We start from the raw sequence: 14806 nt of genomic DNA, 5'->3' as shown, positions 1-14806 counted from the left end.
AGGATTTATGAATATAAATTTTTTCGCCATTGGGTATCGGATGTAAATGAACATAGCAAGCGGCCCAGTGGGTGGGTAGGGGGAATGTTCAGTCTTGAAGCCGCGCTCTACGGACTTAATGCCGAAGTGGATTTTTTCATGCTATAGTGAGACGTGTAGTGGTATCTTAGATCTTTATTATATTGTAACGTTTTGTAAACCAAATATTCACTTAGATTTCTAATTAGATTTCTAAGTTGTTTTTAACTAAGGTTTTTGGTATTCTTACGTTAATGTGACTTGAGTTGAACAGATGAAAATTAAGGAATTCCTAAAGTTTTAGAAGAGTTACTAAATAATTTAAACATCAGTCGATAATAATATGTTGTTTCCAAGAGGGTAGAGAGCAAACTTATTTGAAGTTCCTTTAGTGTTGAAAACGATAATTTATCAACAAATAGTTTTATTTCCAATTTGCAAATGTCACAGTGTAAATATATTTAGTTGCTATGCTACAGACTATATTGCTGTCTGCCTCAATGAACTACTTTCTGTCTAGTATAATATAACAGTATATTTTGTTTACAGTGAATCTGCGTTAAAAGACTTCCTGTGCTTTAACCAACCAGTCTTAAAATAGTACACGTTTTTTTACTCTCCATTATTATCACCTCAAAACTATCAACTAATATATTTTTGCTGTCTCTACCACCATTATAGGTGCGGGATGAAAAGCGAGGGTAGTTTTACGAGGAACGTCTTCTGTGATGCGATAGGTAAATATTCCCCCTGCTCCCTTCAGGGTTTATGGAGCTGGACTGATTCGAGGACTTGCCTCTAAGGTTTTAGTTTTTACGGCTTTATTATGTAAGTGGAGTGATGCTTTATGGACGCCATGTTTGTTTACCGAAACTTTGGGGGAAGTTGCTTGACCCCATGCATAAAAAACTATACGAAAAAACCAGAGTAGAAGCTTGTAATTTACGATTCTTGTAGAGCAAATAATTTAAGTAAAATAAACACAGTAATGAATGACATAGAATTGACTCTCATGGAGTTTTTTTCCAATAAACTATGATCTGAACTTTAACTAAACTTAAAGTCAGGTGCGATTGTTGTCTTGAATCCGGAAACCTGCCTAATCAAACGTAAAATATTGTAATTGCTACTTGATTGCTAATAATGTTTTGCAGAAAATTTATAATATGTACTTTTGTGTTTCAATAAATAATGATAGGTGCTAAATGTTAAGCTTTGGGTAACAAAAATTAGGATCATTTAGGTATATTGCAATAATCATTCTCTCTAGGTTTAAATAACTTTATTTCTCCTAAAACTTACATGAATTAACTAATTGAGAACATGCTCTATCAGAAGTGAAGGTTATATCAGTGATATAGGGTTATGCTAGTATTGTATTTTTTATTTATTATTGGTTAACTCAAAGCAAATAGCATCGTATATTTTTACATCCATTGCGTGCATCCAACGTGGATTATAAAACCATGGCACCTATCCCATAGATTTCACTTACCACCCCAGATCGTAACTCCGGTGGCTTAGCGAGAGCCACAGGATAACGTGGTGACCCTTACGATATTAATGGTCAAGCTTAAGCTGCTCGAAAGTTTTATAAGGCATCCGGGAATAAACCATGTGTTATGGAAACAAATCACGAACATAATTTACCTGTATTTTGAAGGTACGGTTTGGGGCTTGTTTCCAGCGCTTCTTGACATTTTTTGGTAGTTATTTGATAAAGGTTGCTACTATTAGTGACCGTTAAACCAAAATTAGTTTATCTGACAGATAAGTTCCTTCTGGCAATCAGATAAATTATCAGTAAGTAGTGAAACAGGTATTTAGCCATAGATACAACGTCTTAGGTTCGTTTTGCGATGATAACGTGTAGTGAAAGCTTTTTATGATGTCTCAGACATTGTCAACTTTCTTGCTTAAAAGTCAGTCTTAGGTACCCACGACTTCTTGTTGTGGCTCACAAAGCTTAATATTACTTTCACAATACGTAAAATATGATTCAGTAATACCATTTGTATCTAACAAAAAATCCCATCAACCTCCCAAAACATACCGTGATTTACGCCCTAGACTTCTATAAATATAGAACCAAAGCACGTTATCACTCAATGTCAATCTAAAAATACAACCATTGAAACGTAGGTGTCGTGGCAGCTAACTCGCGATATTGCGACATAAGGTGTTTAACATAAATAATGCGGGAACAGATGTGCGTCGCCGCCGGCTCGACAAACGTTCGCGCTCGCTGGAGCTCATAGAGCTGCTAATACCAGTGCAAACGAAAATACATATTAATAAAATATGCTTGGTCAGATGACTACAATGTACAAAGAATAATAGACTTGGTAAGATGACTAGAATATACGTTCAATTCATACAACGTGATAATAAATTTTCAGCAAAGCGCACACATGTGTCGTAAACATCGCCATTTAGGTGGGTATAATTGAACTACCTGAACAATATTATCTGCTTAAACAGTTAAGAATGGTTCATAAATAAGTACTGAAAATGTGTTGAAAAGGTGTTTTTCCTTCAAATAATGGTAAACTTTTGACGATCATAAAGTTTGACTCTTTAATCAATTATTATCCATTGCATGAGCTTTTACAAACCAATTTTTCCATAATTTATTTCTCAATACTCAATTTGCCTATTTCAAATTTTATTATAGCTCACGTTATGTCATGTTAATTATATGAAAAAAATAATATTATGAGTATAAAACTTGACATACAACTCTAAAATTAACGAAGTGGTTACTCTGCCTACGTAAAATCGACATGCTCGCTCTATCGACATCCCGACTGTTGGCACGGTCGTATTCGGCGGCGGCATCGGCAGCCTCGGGCCATGTAAAATATTTCTGCTAAAGCATTCATCGTGATCGTACGTACTACCACCCCACTTTACCCCCGAACCTTAACACAACCCCATAAGGCTTACAATCCCACAGCAAAACCGCAAGACAAACTTGCAAAGCGTAGCTATTGTTGTAATCCGATCTGCCGATAGTTGGCCCGATCCTTCTGGCTGGAAATTGTTTGATTTCGTTTTGACATGAAAATAAAATACGAATTCGTATTTCAATCTTACGTGGGAATTCAATTTGGCTATCATTTTTGAGTGGTTGCTTATAGAGTTGAACTTATTTGTTTGAGACTAAGGTCAATGCAAAATATTTCATGTATTTAATCCCTGAAAATTATACTAAATTCTGTCCATGCCATGCTCCATGCAGTCTCTATAAACAGTTGCTAATTTGATGTATTTTACGTGTCATAACATAAGCTTTTTATAACAACCACAGACAAAAACTTAACGACTATCTGGAAGAGCGGAAAGTACAAATTCGGGAACACAAGAAACAAATTAGCTATGCCGTTTGAAGTGGAAGCAGATGGCTTTTGACATGTCAAAATATTAGTCCTGTGTAGGATAAACATAATGTCTCAATTAAAAAACAAAGCAAAAAAGTTATTGTCAAATATTACAGTTCCTTTTCAACTTATCATATATCTTGAAATATTTTGTATCTATCTCTATATTTCTTTAATTAAAATATGATAACTAATACCCCGTTTTGGAGCTTACGTTTTGCCGTCCGTTTTGTTTGACTCATATCAAACGCCTATGGTTATTAAAAAAACCTGATAAAAAATACTTTTTCGGTATTGCATCTTTGAAGCCGAACACTTAACTGCCTACTAATAGGAAACAGTTCACGCAACTGATTTATGTGTCCGCATCATTTGTATCGCATTATCTGTTCACACGGCTGGAACGTGATATTTATTGCTCCACTCGGTACTCGTGACAGCTCTCGATATGTGCGTAAAAATCATAGTTAACCTTTTTGATATTTTTTAACTTTAGCAGTGGGTCTAGACAAAGTGCAAATTATAATCGCAAACTAGTCGATAAGTGGTCGAAAAGCCCCTTTTTTGTATGGAGTTTTGACGGATTCGATTTTCGATTCGATCAAAAAGTGCGTTTTGTCTAGGGGGGCAGATCTTTACATTTTGCCTGCCAACTTTAAAGTCAAAAATTATATAATACTCGTTTAAAGTCTATGTTTAGAGAGTAACTTTTTAAACGTTATCTCTTTTGTTGCAGATTTTTCCTGAAATTCTTCCTAAAATGCAACCAGAACTGTTTGAAAAATGCCGGCAATCCACGAGACATGAGAAGATTTCAAGTGAGTGTTTCAGAATTTTATCATTTGGTAGGTGGTAGATTAGATAAAGGCCAGTAGAGATTATGAAGGATCTTCTTCAAAAATACTACCTACAGTGTGGAAAATGTACCTAGGTAATTATAACATTCATTTAAGAGCTACCTTTCACCAGATTCTTATAAAAGGCCTGCTGATTTGCCCAACAAGCTAATTTTGCGCCATAATAAAGTTGAGATAGTAAACATCGTCTAAAGTTCAACTCATAGTTATAATGTCTCGCTGTCGACAGGTAAACGGTAGGTTGTTTACCTACGCGAGGAAAAATTGGCCCGTTCCGCACGCCAGTCTGTCTGTATTGCTCTAGCTGAGTGGCCCAAGGTGTGGGCTGTGGCGTTTGTCTTTTGTTTTGACCTTGAGGCAGAATATCAAAATACAGAGGTTTATTGTGGTTCAGTGACCTCATTTCATTGTTCCAAGTTGTGGGCAGTAGCGTTTGTCTTTTGTTTCGGCCTTGATTCAAAATATTTGTCACTGCAGTGACATCACTTAACTATTTACTGTAACTTTTACGAATATCGTCCTCGCTCTAAATAAGTTTTAGTTTAATCTTCAGGCAAGATTGTCACTAGTGTTTGCCTACTAAAAATATAAGGGAAGCACTTGATTCTGCAAAGGGTTTCAGACGAAGAATGTAAAAAAGGCATCATAGATAAAGTGCGGCAACATCACACAAAAGATTAACTGGGTTTTAATACTTGTTGGATGATTAAGCGTCTAAGAAAGTAACATCAAAGTTCATAGGTAGCTTTAAAATTCATCCTAACTACTCAATGAATCTTAATAATTAAGTTTAACGTGAGATGTTTCATTCTTTAGACCCCAAAATTGGTGTATCGCCTTAACTGTAGGAAGGGTTGCGTTCACGACTTCTGAATATTTGAAGCCCCTCCAATTTAGGGGAGGGATGAAATTAAATTTATTTATACGAGTTTATTTATTTACTCACGATGTCTGCTTGTTCTTTTACTTTTCAACTTAATTATTTGATTTGTTTACATTTGAGCCTTTTTTGAACTTTAAGAGGAACTGTGTCTTTTGATTGAAGTTACTTATGATTGTCATGAATGCAAAGTATAGGTATTAGTTTTGAAATTTAAACTATTTTTGATTCTTCCTTACTTATTTGTTTTAAAAATATTAAGTACATATCTCATGTATGTATGCTCTCAGTTTTATAAGTGTGTCAAATTATACACAGAAAGTTCGTTAACTTGAAAGTCGTCGTATTCATAACTCACAATTACCAAACAACTAAGTCCCATATCTTTTAATTCCCAACTAATTAGCGGCAACCCTGCCACAACTAAAGGTGCATTCAGACTACTTATGAGTACAAATTTGCTTCTGCCGTCGGCTAAGACATATTTGTCTTACGTGTCCTTTGCCAAACTTTAAGCAAAGATGAAACTTATACCTCATACGTATAGAACCCATTTCTGTGTACATTAGTAGTACTAGCAATATCTAAGTATGTGTGCGTGGTTATGTCTATATTTGGGCTTTCTGTGTGTCATTGAATAATTCAGTGGTCGTTCCCCACCGTTTCAAGGGTAAGAATATATGGGCATAATATATATCTATGTACATATTTATGGCACTCCAAATCGAAATAATGCAGTCTCTTTATCGGTTTGAATAATATATGTAGCGTTATTTCGTGAATGCATTTTAGAGTACACATTTGCAGTTTTGTCGTTTTCTCGATATCATATTTTGGTTTCAATTTTCATTTATAGCTTTCTAGTTTAGAATTTCATACTTTAGGTACCTTTGTACTATTACTTAATCTGTGCTTTAGGTTAAAAAATCTTGAGTCTATTTTACTCTAGCATTTTTACCTTTATTATCACCGCAAGTGTGGCTATGCATTATCTTACTTAATTACTATAGTGTTTTCGTAATATGTATGTCATAATATAAAGAGCGAACGTAAAAATGTACGACACTTTATTAACTTATTTCTAAAGATAAAATAACCGATTCGACAACTCCACAACACCAGTAGCATCTAAAATCCCTACGTCTTCCGCGTATTTTGACCAAAAAAAACTTATTGTCAAAATAAAGCCACTCCTACACTCCAAGTCATCAATCGCCCGCACACATGCACATGCACTTCCTTGCATACCTATTGGGCCGCCGTGGCCCCTCCCAAGGGACTCTCCTTTTCGTGCGTTACCAAGCAACCATTGTGAGCCGGTTTTATTTCTGACCGCACTGCGATCTTCAATTTGGATGCGTGTTTTTTTTGGTCAGGTGTACACATAAACTAGGTAAAAGTCGATAGAATCGTGATTTATAATAAAGGTAGAGAAGATTTATTGTTGAAAACGAATAGTCAGTAAGTACCTAGTATAAAGTTTTTGCTTGATAACTCATATGATAGTAGTCAGTTAATACTATTGTACTCTGTATTTTCAGTATTTTGTCAGGTTTAGACAACAACTGACGTAGGTATATTTGTTCAAACTGCTTTTTATGGGTACTAGAAACTCAACGATTTTTGCCGACCGTACGATGATCTTGAACTTTATAGGTAGCATCGCGTACATTTGTAGAACAAATATTTGTTCTGTCTGGATAACATTGTTTATTATGAGAAATCTAGAGAATGCTTATTGTTTTTATCTTAGTTGTTCAATTTACTGCCCATACTGTTTAGTGCCCGTAGTTTCTATTTGACATACAATACATGCAAAGTTTCAAAGCGTGCCGTAAGTTAGAAAGGCTCTTCTGAGCCTTACGTCTTTACTCATCATTCGTTGTAAACGACAAAGTAAAGTATCCTATTTTTCCTTGTCCGTCAAAGTACCTATATTATTATATCGTAAAGAACCAATATATTAGTTAGGGCCAAGTGTTTATACGAGTACATATTAAGCTCCCACTCCAACCGCAACTAAGTTAGGATCTACAGCTTGGTGCCAATGAAACTGGGCTAAAATCTGTTTCGAAAATATCAAAACTAAACCAGCATTTCTTTCCAGGTAGTGATATCAACACAAGTGATGGTCGACGGCCCCCTCCTAGCGATATCCGACAACATGTTTGTGCACAACAACAGCAAGCACGGCCGAAGGGCCAAGCGGCTGGACCCGACTGAAGGTATTGACGCCGCGCCAGATATGACTTGTACGTTTTGTTTTTTTTATTTACTTTTTTATTATTTTTAGTAGGTAAAGGCATAATTATAATAACATAAACATCCTGTGGAATCGTGTTAGATAGCTATAAAATGTTATAACACAGTACGTGTAGGCACCTATCCAACATTAGAAAGGACTAAAGTACCGAGGCCATAGAATCATTAATTTTTATTTGATTTTCTTTTTTTTACTACATATACAATAATTTTATTAACTACATTAACAACAAATTGCGTATAATAATTACCCCATTTACATCAGCATCTATTTTCACTTTACGAGTAGAACTGAAAATTGACGCATTGATCAATGCATCTTCACGTATCACGTTTTGTCAGTTCATAAAAATGTGTCCAATATAATTGCCGTGTAAAGTACCCTATTTTTGATGACAACTAACACCAGCAGCTAATAATTTCAGAATTAATCACCCAAACAACCTCACCAAAATACGTGCGAAACTGAACGTTACAAATAAGTAGACAGTCAATTGACGACAAACGCAGAAGTCGTAATACCGTGAGCACGCCGTTTGTATGCAAGGAATCACTGTAGACATCTCACAACTTCGGGGGGCGTTGAGGCGAACTGTAACGGATACGGATAATTTAGGGGGGAATTATGCCTTGTGAAAAGGGACGGACGGTTTGAGGTATATTTTTTGAGAGTGTCTTTGTTCATGCGAGAGATTATGTAATTTTATTGATGGGTTTCTATGTATTTTGAAAAGAGGTTCTCATGATTTGAATTTTTCGATTTTCTGTTTCAAGAGACCTTATTTAGTAGGTACGAATACATCACAGCTGTGAAAAGTGAGAGCTGTGACTGAAAAATTATAGTTTTCTTACATTACTAAAACTTTTATTTTCTAAAGAGTAAAAGTGTATTAAATTATCGCTCTATTTCGCACCAAGTGTAAGCATTCTGAGGTTTAAGTGTCGGTATTGGACTTATTTACTTTCAGACTTGAGAAAATCTTCAAGAAAAACTTCTTTGAAGATAAAACAAAACTACATGCTAGTGTAACTTGGTGCGTATTTGGACTTCTGCCAACCTTGACCAAAATTCAAGGTTTCCCATAAATAAATAAACCGAGTACGTCTCCATATTATCCAGCAGCAAAAGTTCGCGCCGGCTAGACGGCGTGAAACCGTCTTTCCTTACGCCGTGCGAATGGGGGAACACCGACGGTGTACCTGTGTCTAATTGTTCATAATACAACGTTTGTAGGAAGCGTTTTGAACAGGCATATTTTTGGCGGAATTAAAGTAATTTCTCGAAGAAATAACGCTCTAATTTGCGTAAATAAGTATTGACAAGCAATTTCGAAGTAGAGAAAAAGTTTATATTTTTTTAGGATAAAAATAATAATACTTAGCTGGATGTACAAAAGTAAGTGTACTAGGAATTCATAGACATCGAGAATAAGAAATCATAAAATAAATAGATACCAAGATATTAGTTACAAAGAACATTAAAACTTCTAGAGAAGGGGAAAAGGAAAAATTAATATTATATCAGTCAAATTAAAAAAGAACCTCGAACGTAATCTCCTTTCGTCCCCTTAAATTCACTTTCTCTTCTCGTCTTTATTACCGAGCCGTTTTGTTCGCGAGATTTCAGTCCCCCTGTCTTACGACGCGTATCCCCCCAGCCTTCTTGCATCCGAAGCAACGACAACGTCATAACAACCGTAAAACTCCAATCCGACTTCAACTTTATGTAACGACATTAAAATTCATTTTCAATTATCACCGCAGATCACTTTACACCTTGTTTGCAGACGCGTCGCGGCAATTGTCCTTTTTCCTAAGCAGTCAAAGATAAATGTTCAAGAAGGACGGAACGAGTTTTAGTAGTTTGGCGTTTATTCAACTTTTAAGTTGTCGGGCATACATTCGGCCTTAGTTCGCGGGGCGAGGGACTTTTCTAGAGTGTCGCCATTTATAGCTTGGGGTGCTATTTTTGCGTTTGCTAGTTACGACCGTGTTAGTTTCGCTGGAACTAACAGTTATGTGCTGAATTGCGGATCGTTGTTCCGTTGGCATATTATAATGTACAAACTAACATACTTATAACTCTAGGATAGAGCGTCAGTTATTTAAAACTTTCAGTTATTTTATGTAAATAGTAGTAGAGTAGCTAACTAGTTTACAGCCCCATATTGATGATGAAGCATTTTTATACAGACAGTTTAAAACTTTTAATCATAACCACGAGTAAATAAACAAGTTGATATTCCAATAAAATTAGCTTTAAAGTTCTATGTTCGATAATGTCGTTAATGAGATTGGATTTTTATAAAAATGTCTCGTCTTAAAAAATAGTGTTGGCAACTTTAAGATGATCTGAAGTCCTGACCCGTACTGTCAACCCTAATTTTTACACTGTTTTGATACGTTGCTCACAAAATCAAGTATACTTCACAGCGGGTTTGTACCCACCCCTGCCCGTGGCGACTCCATGCATCAAGGCGATATCCCCCAGCGAGGGCTGGACCTCTGGCGGGTCCACCGTCATCATAGTCGGGGACAACTTCTTCGATGGACTGCAAGTCGTCTTCGGGACGATGCTGGTTTGGAGTGAGGTGAGTTATTATGTACTAGATTGTGTATTAGGTCCAAAAAGTAGCCTGGTGTTGTATCAAAGTAAATCGCCTAAGACACTTCTAACTGAAGCGTATTTTACTTTCCTTCATCCGCCTTGGATCGTGTCAGCTACTGGGCGTTAGGTTATGTTTAAGTCCAAGATCTGTCCTGAAGTCGAATTTAGTTTGTTCCTAGTCTTGGTGCAAATATAAACTAGGCTTTGTGGGCATCAAAAATCAAATTACCAGTCCAAGTGCAGTCGAAACGCACTTTCTGTGATTAGCCAATGTACTAATCTTCCTGCTCTACATTATCTCAAGTATCAAGAGATCAGATACAAAATGTAAATTGGCCCAATAAATAGCAATCCACTTCCCCATAGAATCAAAGGTGTCTTTGTCCCCAGCTGATAACATCCCATGCGATAAGAGTACAGACCCCTCCGCGGCATATACCAGGGGTGGTAGAAGTGACGCTGTCCTACAAAAGCAAGCAGTTCTGCAAAGGAGCACCAGGGAGATTTGTTTATGTTTGTGAGTACACGTCTATTTTTTACTAGAGCCTAAAATAAGCTTTTCACAGTAGTAGATAAGAGATACCTAAATAATGGGATTCTACTTGAATGCAATAACTGTTTGTATTACATAAATAATAAATAAATAAATAAATATCCTTAGACATTTTACACTGCGCTTCTAGTCCCAAACTAAGCAAAGCTTGTACTATGAGTACTAGACAACGGATATAAACATACTTAAATACTTTTTTTTGTAAATACATACTTATTATACATAGAAAACATATTCAATACGTTTTTTAAAAGTAAAAAAAGTAAAAAGCATACACAAAAGATGTCGTTAAAATGCAAATAATAAATATTTAATTAATGATGTCCTCAATCTTGTAATATGTATAACTGATAAAAAAATGTTGGTGTAGTTATTTAAAACATAAAATGAAACGTTTAAACAATTGAGAATACCCAAACAAAAATAAACGTTGTATTTAAAATCCCAAACAAAAAGAATTACAAGAATCTCATTACGGCTACGAGTTTTTCTTCGAAGCCGTAATTTGGGAACTCAAGATAGGCAATCTTGTACGATCCATCAATTAGGACTATTCGTTAGGGCGACTAATGATTGATTTTGTTTTTGTGTGTTCGCATAGCAGCGCTCAACGAGCCCACGATAGATTACGGATTCCAGAGGCTACAGAAGCTGATACCGAGGCATCCTGGGGACCCGGAGAAGTTACCAAAGGTAGGGTTGTATTGTTTATAGAATAATATGGTTTATATTTACAAGAATTTGGGCAGGAATTAGAAAAAAAAATGTTTTATACACCTCATAAGAAGATGATATTTCTTATCAATAAGTTATAGAGACTAATAAAACAGAACGCAAAGAGTAGATTTTTCAGAATTTTCAAAATGGTTTAATATAATTCTTTCTCTTATTATTTTATTTAATTAATCTGGGATAGAGGAGCTTATCCAGTGTAGGACAATTATTGCTCTTAGGTCTTTGTTACTTTTCTTTTCTATGTAGATAATCAATGCCTTTTATAGGTAGGTCTATCAAATCAGTGTGTTATTTCAATTTTTAATTATTGTCAACCAGGAAATAATCCTAAAGCGAGCAGCAGACCTAGCCGAAGCGTTATACTCGATGCCAAGGAACAATCAGTTGGGACTCAGCGCGCCCAGGTCACCTCCCGCGAGTATGCCCTTCAACTCCTACACTGGACAGCTGGCCGTCAGCGTCCAGGACACAGCTGGCTCGCAGTGGACTGAAGGTTAGTTCGATGGTTATACATCATCATAATCATCATCAGGTCATTTGTTCGGGACAAAAGCCATCACCATCATCATCATCATTTCAGCCATAGGACGACCACTGCTGAACATAGGCCTCCCCCAATGAATTCCATATTGATCAATTGGTAGCGACCTGCGTCCCGCGCCTTCCTGCTACCTTTATGATGTGATATGATCCAAACTGTGAAGCCATCACCGGGTTTTATTGGCGGTCAAGCTGTAGATCCTGCCTTCACAGGAGTTCCAACAGTGGAAACGAGAGATGGTCAGTCTATACTGCAGATATGCAGGAGGGACATCTCTATACCAGTTCGTTCGTTCGTTCGTTTTCAGCCAAATGACGTCCACTGCTGGACAAAGGCCTCCCCCAAGGTTTTCCACAATGAACGGTCCTGCGCTGCCCGCATCCAGGCTCTTCCCGCGACCTTCACCAGATCGTCGGTCCACCTAGTAGGAGGCCTGCCTACGCTACGTCTTCCAGCCCGTGGTCGCCACTCGAGAACTTTCCTGCCTCTACCAGTTACCAGAATTTAATTTTTGTCTTTAAGTATTCGTTTTTGGGCCCCATCTCGAATTAAATTAAGGAAATGGAATTTATGCATTTTGATGTGCCACAACAACAAACATTTCATATTATTATTTCTTTTGTAACTTGCTTTGAGCCAGTATAAATAAGAATCACTACAAGCACGGCCTACTCCCCCTATTGTTTCGCGTTGAATTTCAGCTCGCAAAATTTATCGAAGCGAGCAAAAGCTGTGATTCGCTAAAACGAAAATGATTTCGGCGTGTGTGGATTTCGCGCTGTACGAGTATTTTGAAATATCTTTGGTGTTGATTCATTGACAAGGATTAATGAATACAGTCATTCATTTGATTTCAAGTGCGTATCAATGTGTATTTTTATTTGCATCTCATACAAAAATATTTTTTTATACATAATTGCCCATTGCACTGCACATAACGAAATAAGCTAGGTTATCATTGAAATTTCATTTTATTTTTGAGTTTTTTCTTTAGTAGAATAGAAAAACTCTAATTGTTCGAAAAAAAAAAAGAAAATTAACTTAGTATAATAAAAAAAAATTCGAAAGTTAAATAAAAAATCGCACAGCTCTCTCTCCACCAAAACCAAAAATCCCATTTTGAAAGTCCTAACGGTAATTTCGTGTTGACCCCAGGCTTTTTCTTTTAGAGGAGTACGCGCGTAGCGGCGGCTCCGTCTCGCCTCGGTACTGCTCCGCCGCGTCCACGCCGCACGCTGCGCCTGCTTCCTACCCGCATCCACAGCACTACCCCGCGCCGCCGACGTCGCTGTTCAATACCAGCTCGCGTAAGTGAAGTTATTCGACTTAGGAACTACCAGTAAAGCCTGGTCCGTGAGCACGTAGAATTTTGTCCAATGACCCCAAGCTACCCATCCTTATCGCTCGCGCGTAATTATATTGCTGTCGCGACTGTGCGACGGGCGCCTGCAGTGAGTGTGCGAGCGCAACAGCAACATGACATATTGCTGTCGCACAGTCGCGACAGCAATATAATTACGCGCGAGCGATAAGGATGGGTAGCTTGGGGTCATTGGACAAAATTCTACGTGCTCACGGACCAGGCTTTAGTACCCATACCTACAGCGGCGGCTCCGTCTCACCGCACTCCTGCACTCGCATCACTACCCCGCGCCGCCGACGTCGCTGTTCAATACCAGCTCGCGTAAGTGATACTGCTTGATGTAGCAACTACTAGAAGTGCCCAAACAGTGGTCAAAAGTGGCGGCTCCGTCTCGCCGCGGTACAGCTCCGCCGCGTCCTACCCGCACCCGCAACACTACCCCGCGCCGCCGACTCCGCTGTTCAATACCAGCTCGCGTAAGTGAATTTATTTGACTTAGGAACTACCAGTGGTACCCATACCTACAGCGGTGGCTCCGTCTCGCCACGGTACTGCCCCGCCTGATCGAGAAAGGACAATCTCTGATCTTATTGATTAAGCAACGATTTTTTTTATCATCAGATGTTTCTTACCTATTTAATTCTTAGTTGAAAACAGGTTCCAAATAACTTTGATGAAATAATCTTTATATTATGATTTTTATTTATTGTTCTTCACCTTTCCTTTGTTTGAATAGGCACGTTTTAATAAACCAATTTTTGGCTGAAAACATTCAAGAACTCGTATTTCCACACAACACTATATCCCATTGGCAAGTCTCAAGAATAAGACCTGTTTATTAATACGAGCCTAAAGCAGATTTCACATTTCCAACGCTTTCTCCTGCTGTTTGTGTACGTCGCTTTGTGTTAACCCCTGTTTCTCTCGTCCAGTGTCCCTTGGCCCGTATCACCCGGCCAACATGAATGGGCATTTATCGTCTGACCATCACTATAACGCGTATAACACGAAAGATAGCGGACATTACAGTGAAAGAAATGAGAATTCTAAAGCGGCTGACTGTCCGGCAAACACTACAAAATGCAACGACGGCGATATGAAAGGGCCTCAGAGTAAAGAGAGCAAACTGAGGAGCGCCTTTGCGGTAGTCAGGCACAGCCCTCCGCACCACCAACAAAATTGGCAGCATCTTGCAGTGCAGTGTTAGTAGTTTTTGTTTTTGTTAGTATTGTTTTGTATGGCTTTTCTTCCGTGCCCAACGTGAGCCTTTTAAGTTTGCTAATGTCTCCTTTTCATCCCATTCCCAAGCAATTTCACCATTCCTTAAAAGTATTCACCCATTAACTAACTTGTACCTATCAAGCTTTTTATGTTTTTATAACCTAGGTATATCAATTTCATTTTTTCTGAGTTTTTCGTTGTTTTAGCATGCTTATTGTACACTCGCAAATAAAATAAGAAACTTAAAACTGCATTTTCTTAATATGAAAAAAAAAATTTTTAAAGCTTTTTAACCAATTTTTCTTTTGTTCCCAGGAATGGGTGGGCTAGTGTCATCACCGTTCTCAGTAAACCCATTCTCGTTGCCAACGTGCAGCGCTCAGCAGTA

The 14806-nt window shown here is 37.6% G+C and overlaps 1 protein-coding gene across 1 annotated transcript in view; it reads left to right on the top strand.

Annotated features, from left to right (window-relative positions):
• Positions 1 to 13681, top strand: part of LOC135075974 (transcription factor collier) — a 56608-nt gene extending 42927 nt beyond the window's left edge. Inside the window, exons 8-15 of the mRNA XM_063970420.1 lie at positions 4135 to 4216; positions 7243 to 7387; positions 9831 to 9988; positions 10396 to 10522; positions 11160 to 11251; positions 11612 to 11786; positions 13004 to 13141; positions 13566 to 13681. Coding sequence (XP_063826490.1) covers positions 4135 to 4216; positions 7243 to 7387; positions 9831 to 9988; positions 10396 to 10522; positions 11160 to 11251; positions 11612 to 11786; positions 13004 to 13141; positions 13566 to 13681 — 1033 coding nt within the window. The remainder of the gene's footprint in view (positions 1 to 4134; positions 4217 to 7242; positions 7388 to 9830; positions 9989 to 10395; positions 10523 to 11159; positions 11252 to 11611; positions 11787 to 13003; positions 13142 to 13565) is intronic.
• The last annotated feature ends 1125 nt before the right edge of the window (positions 13682 to 14806 follow it).

The sequence above is a fragment of the Ostrinia nubilalis genome, chromosome 11, assembly GCF_963855985.1.
Source record: "Ostrinia nubilalis chromosome 11, ilOstNubi1.1, whole genome shotgun sequence".
Lineage (NCBI taxonomy): Eukaryota > Metazoa > Arthropoda > Insecta > Lepidoptera > Crambidae > Ostrinia > Ostrinia nubilalis.
The sequence above is the reverse complement of the archived record's forward strand: the minus strand, read 5'-3'. Positions and strand labels throughout refer to the sequence as shown.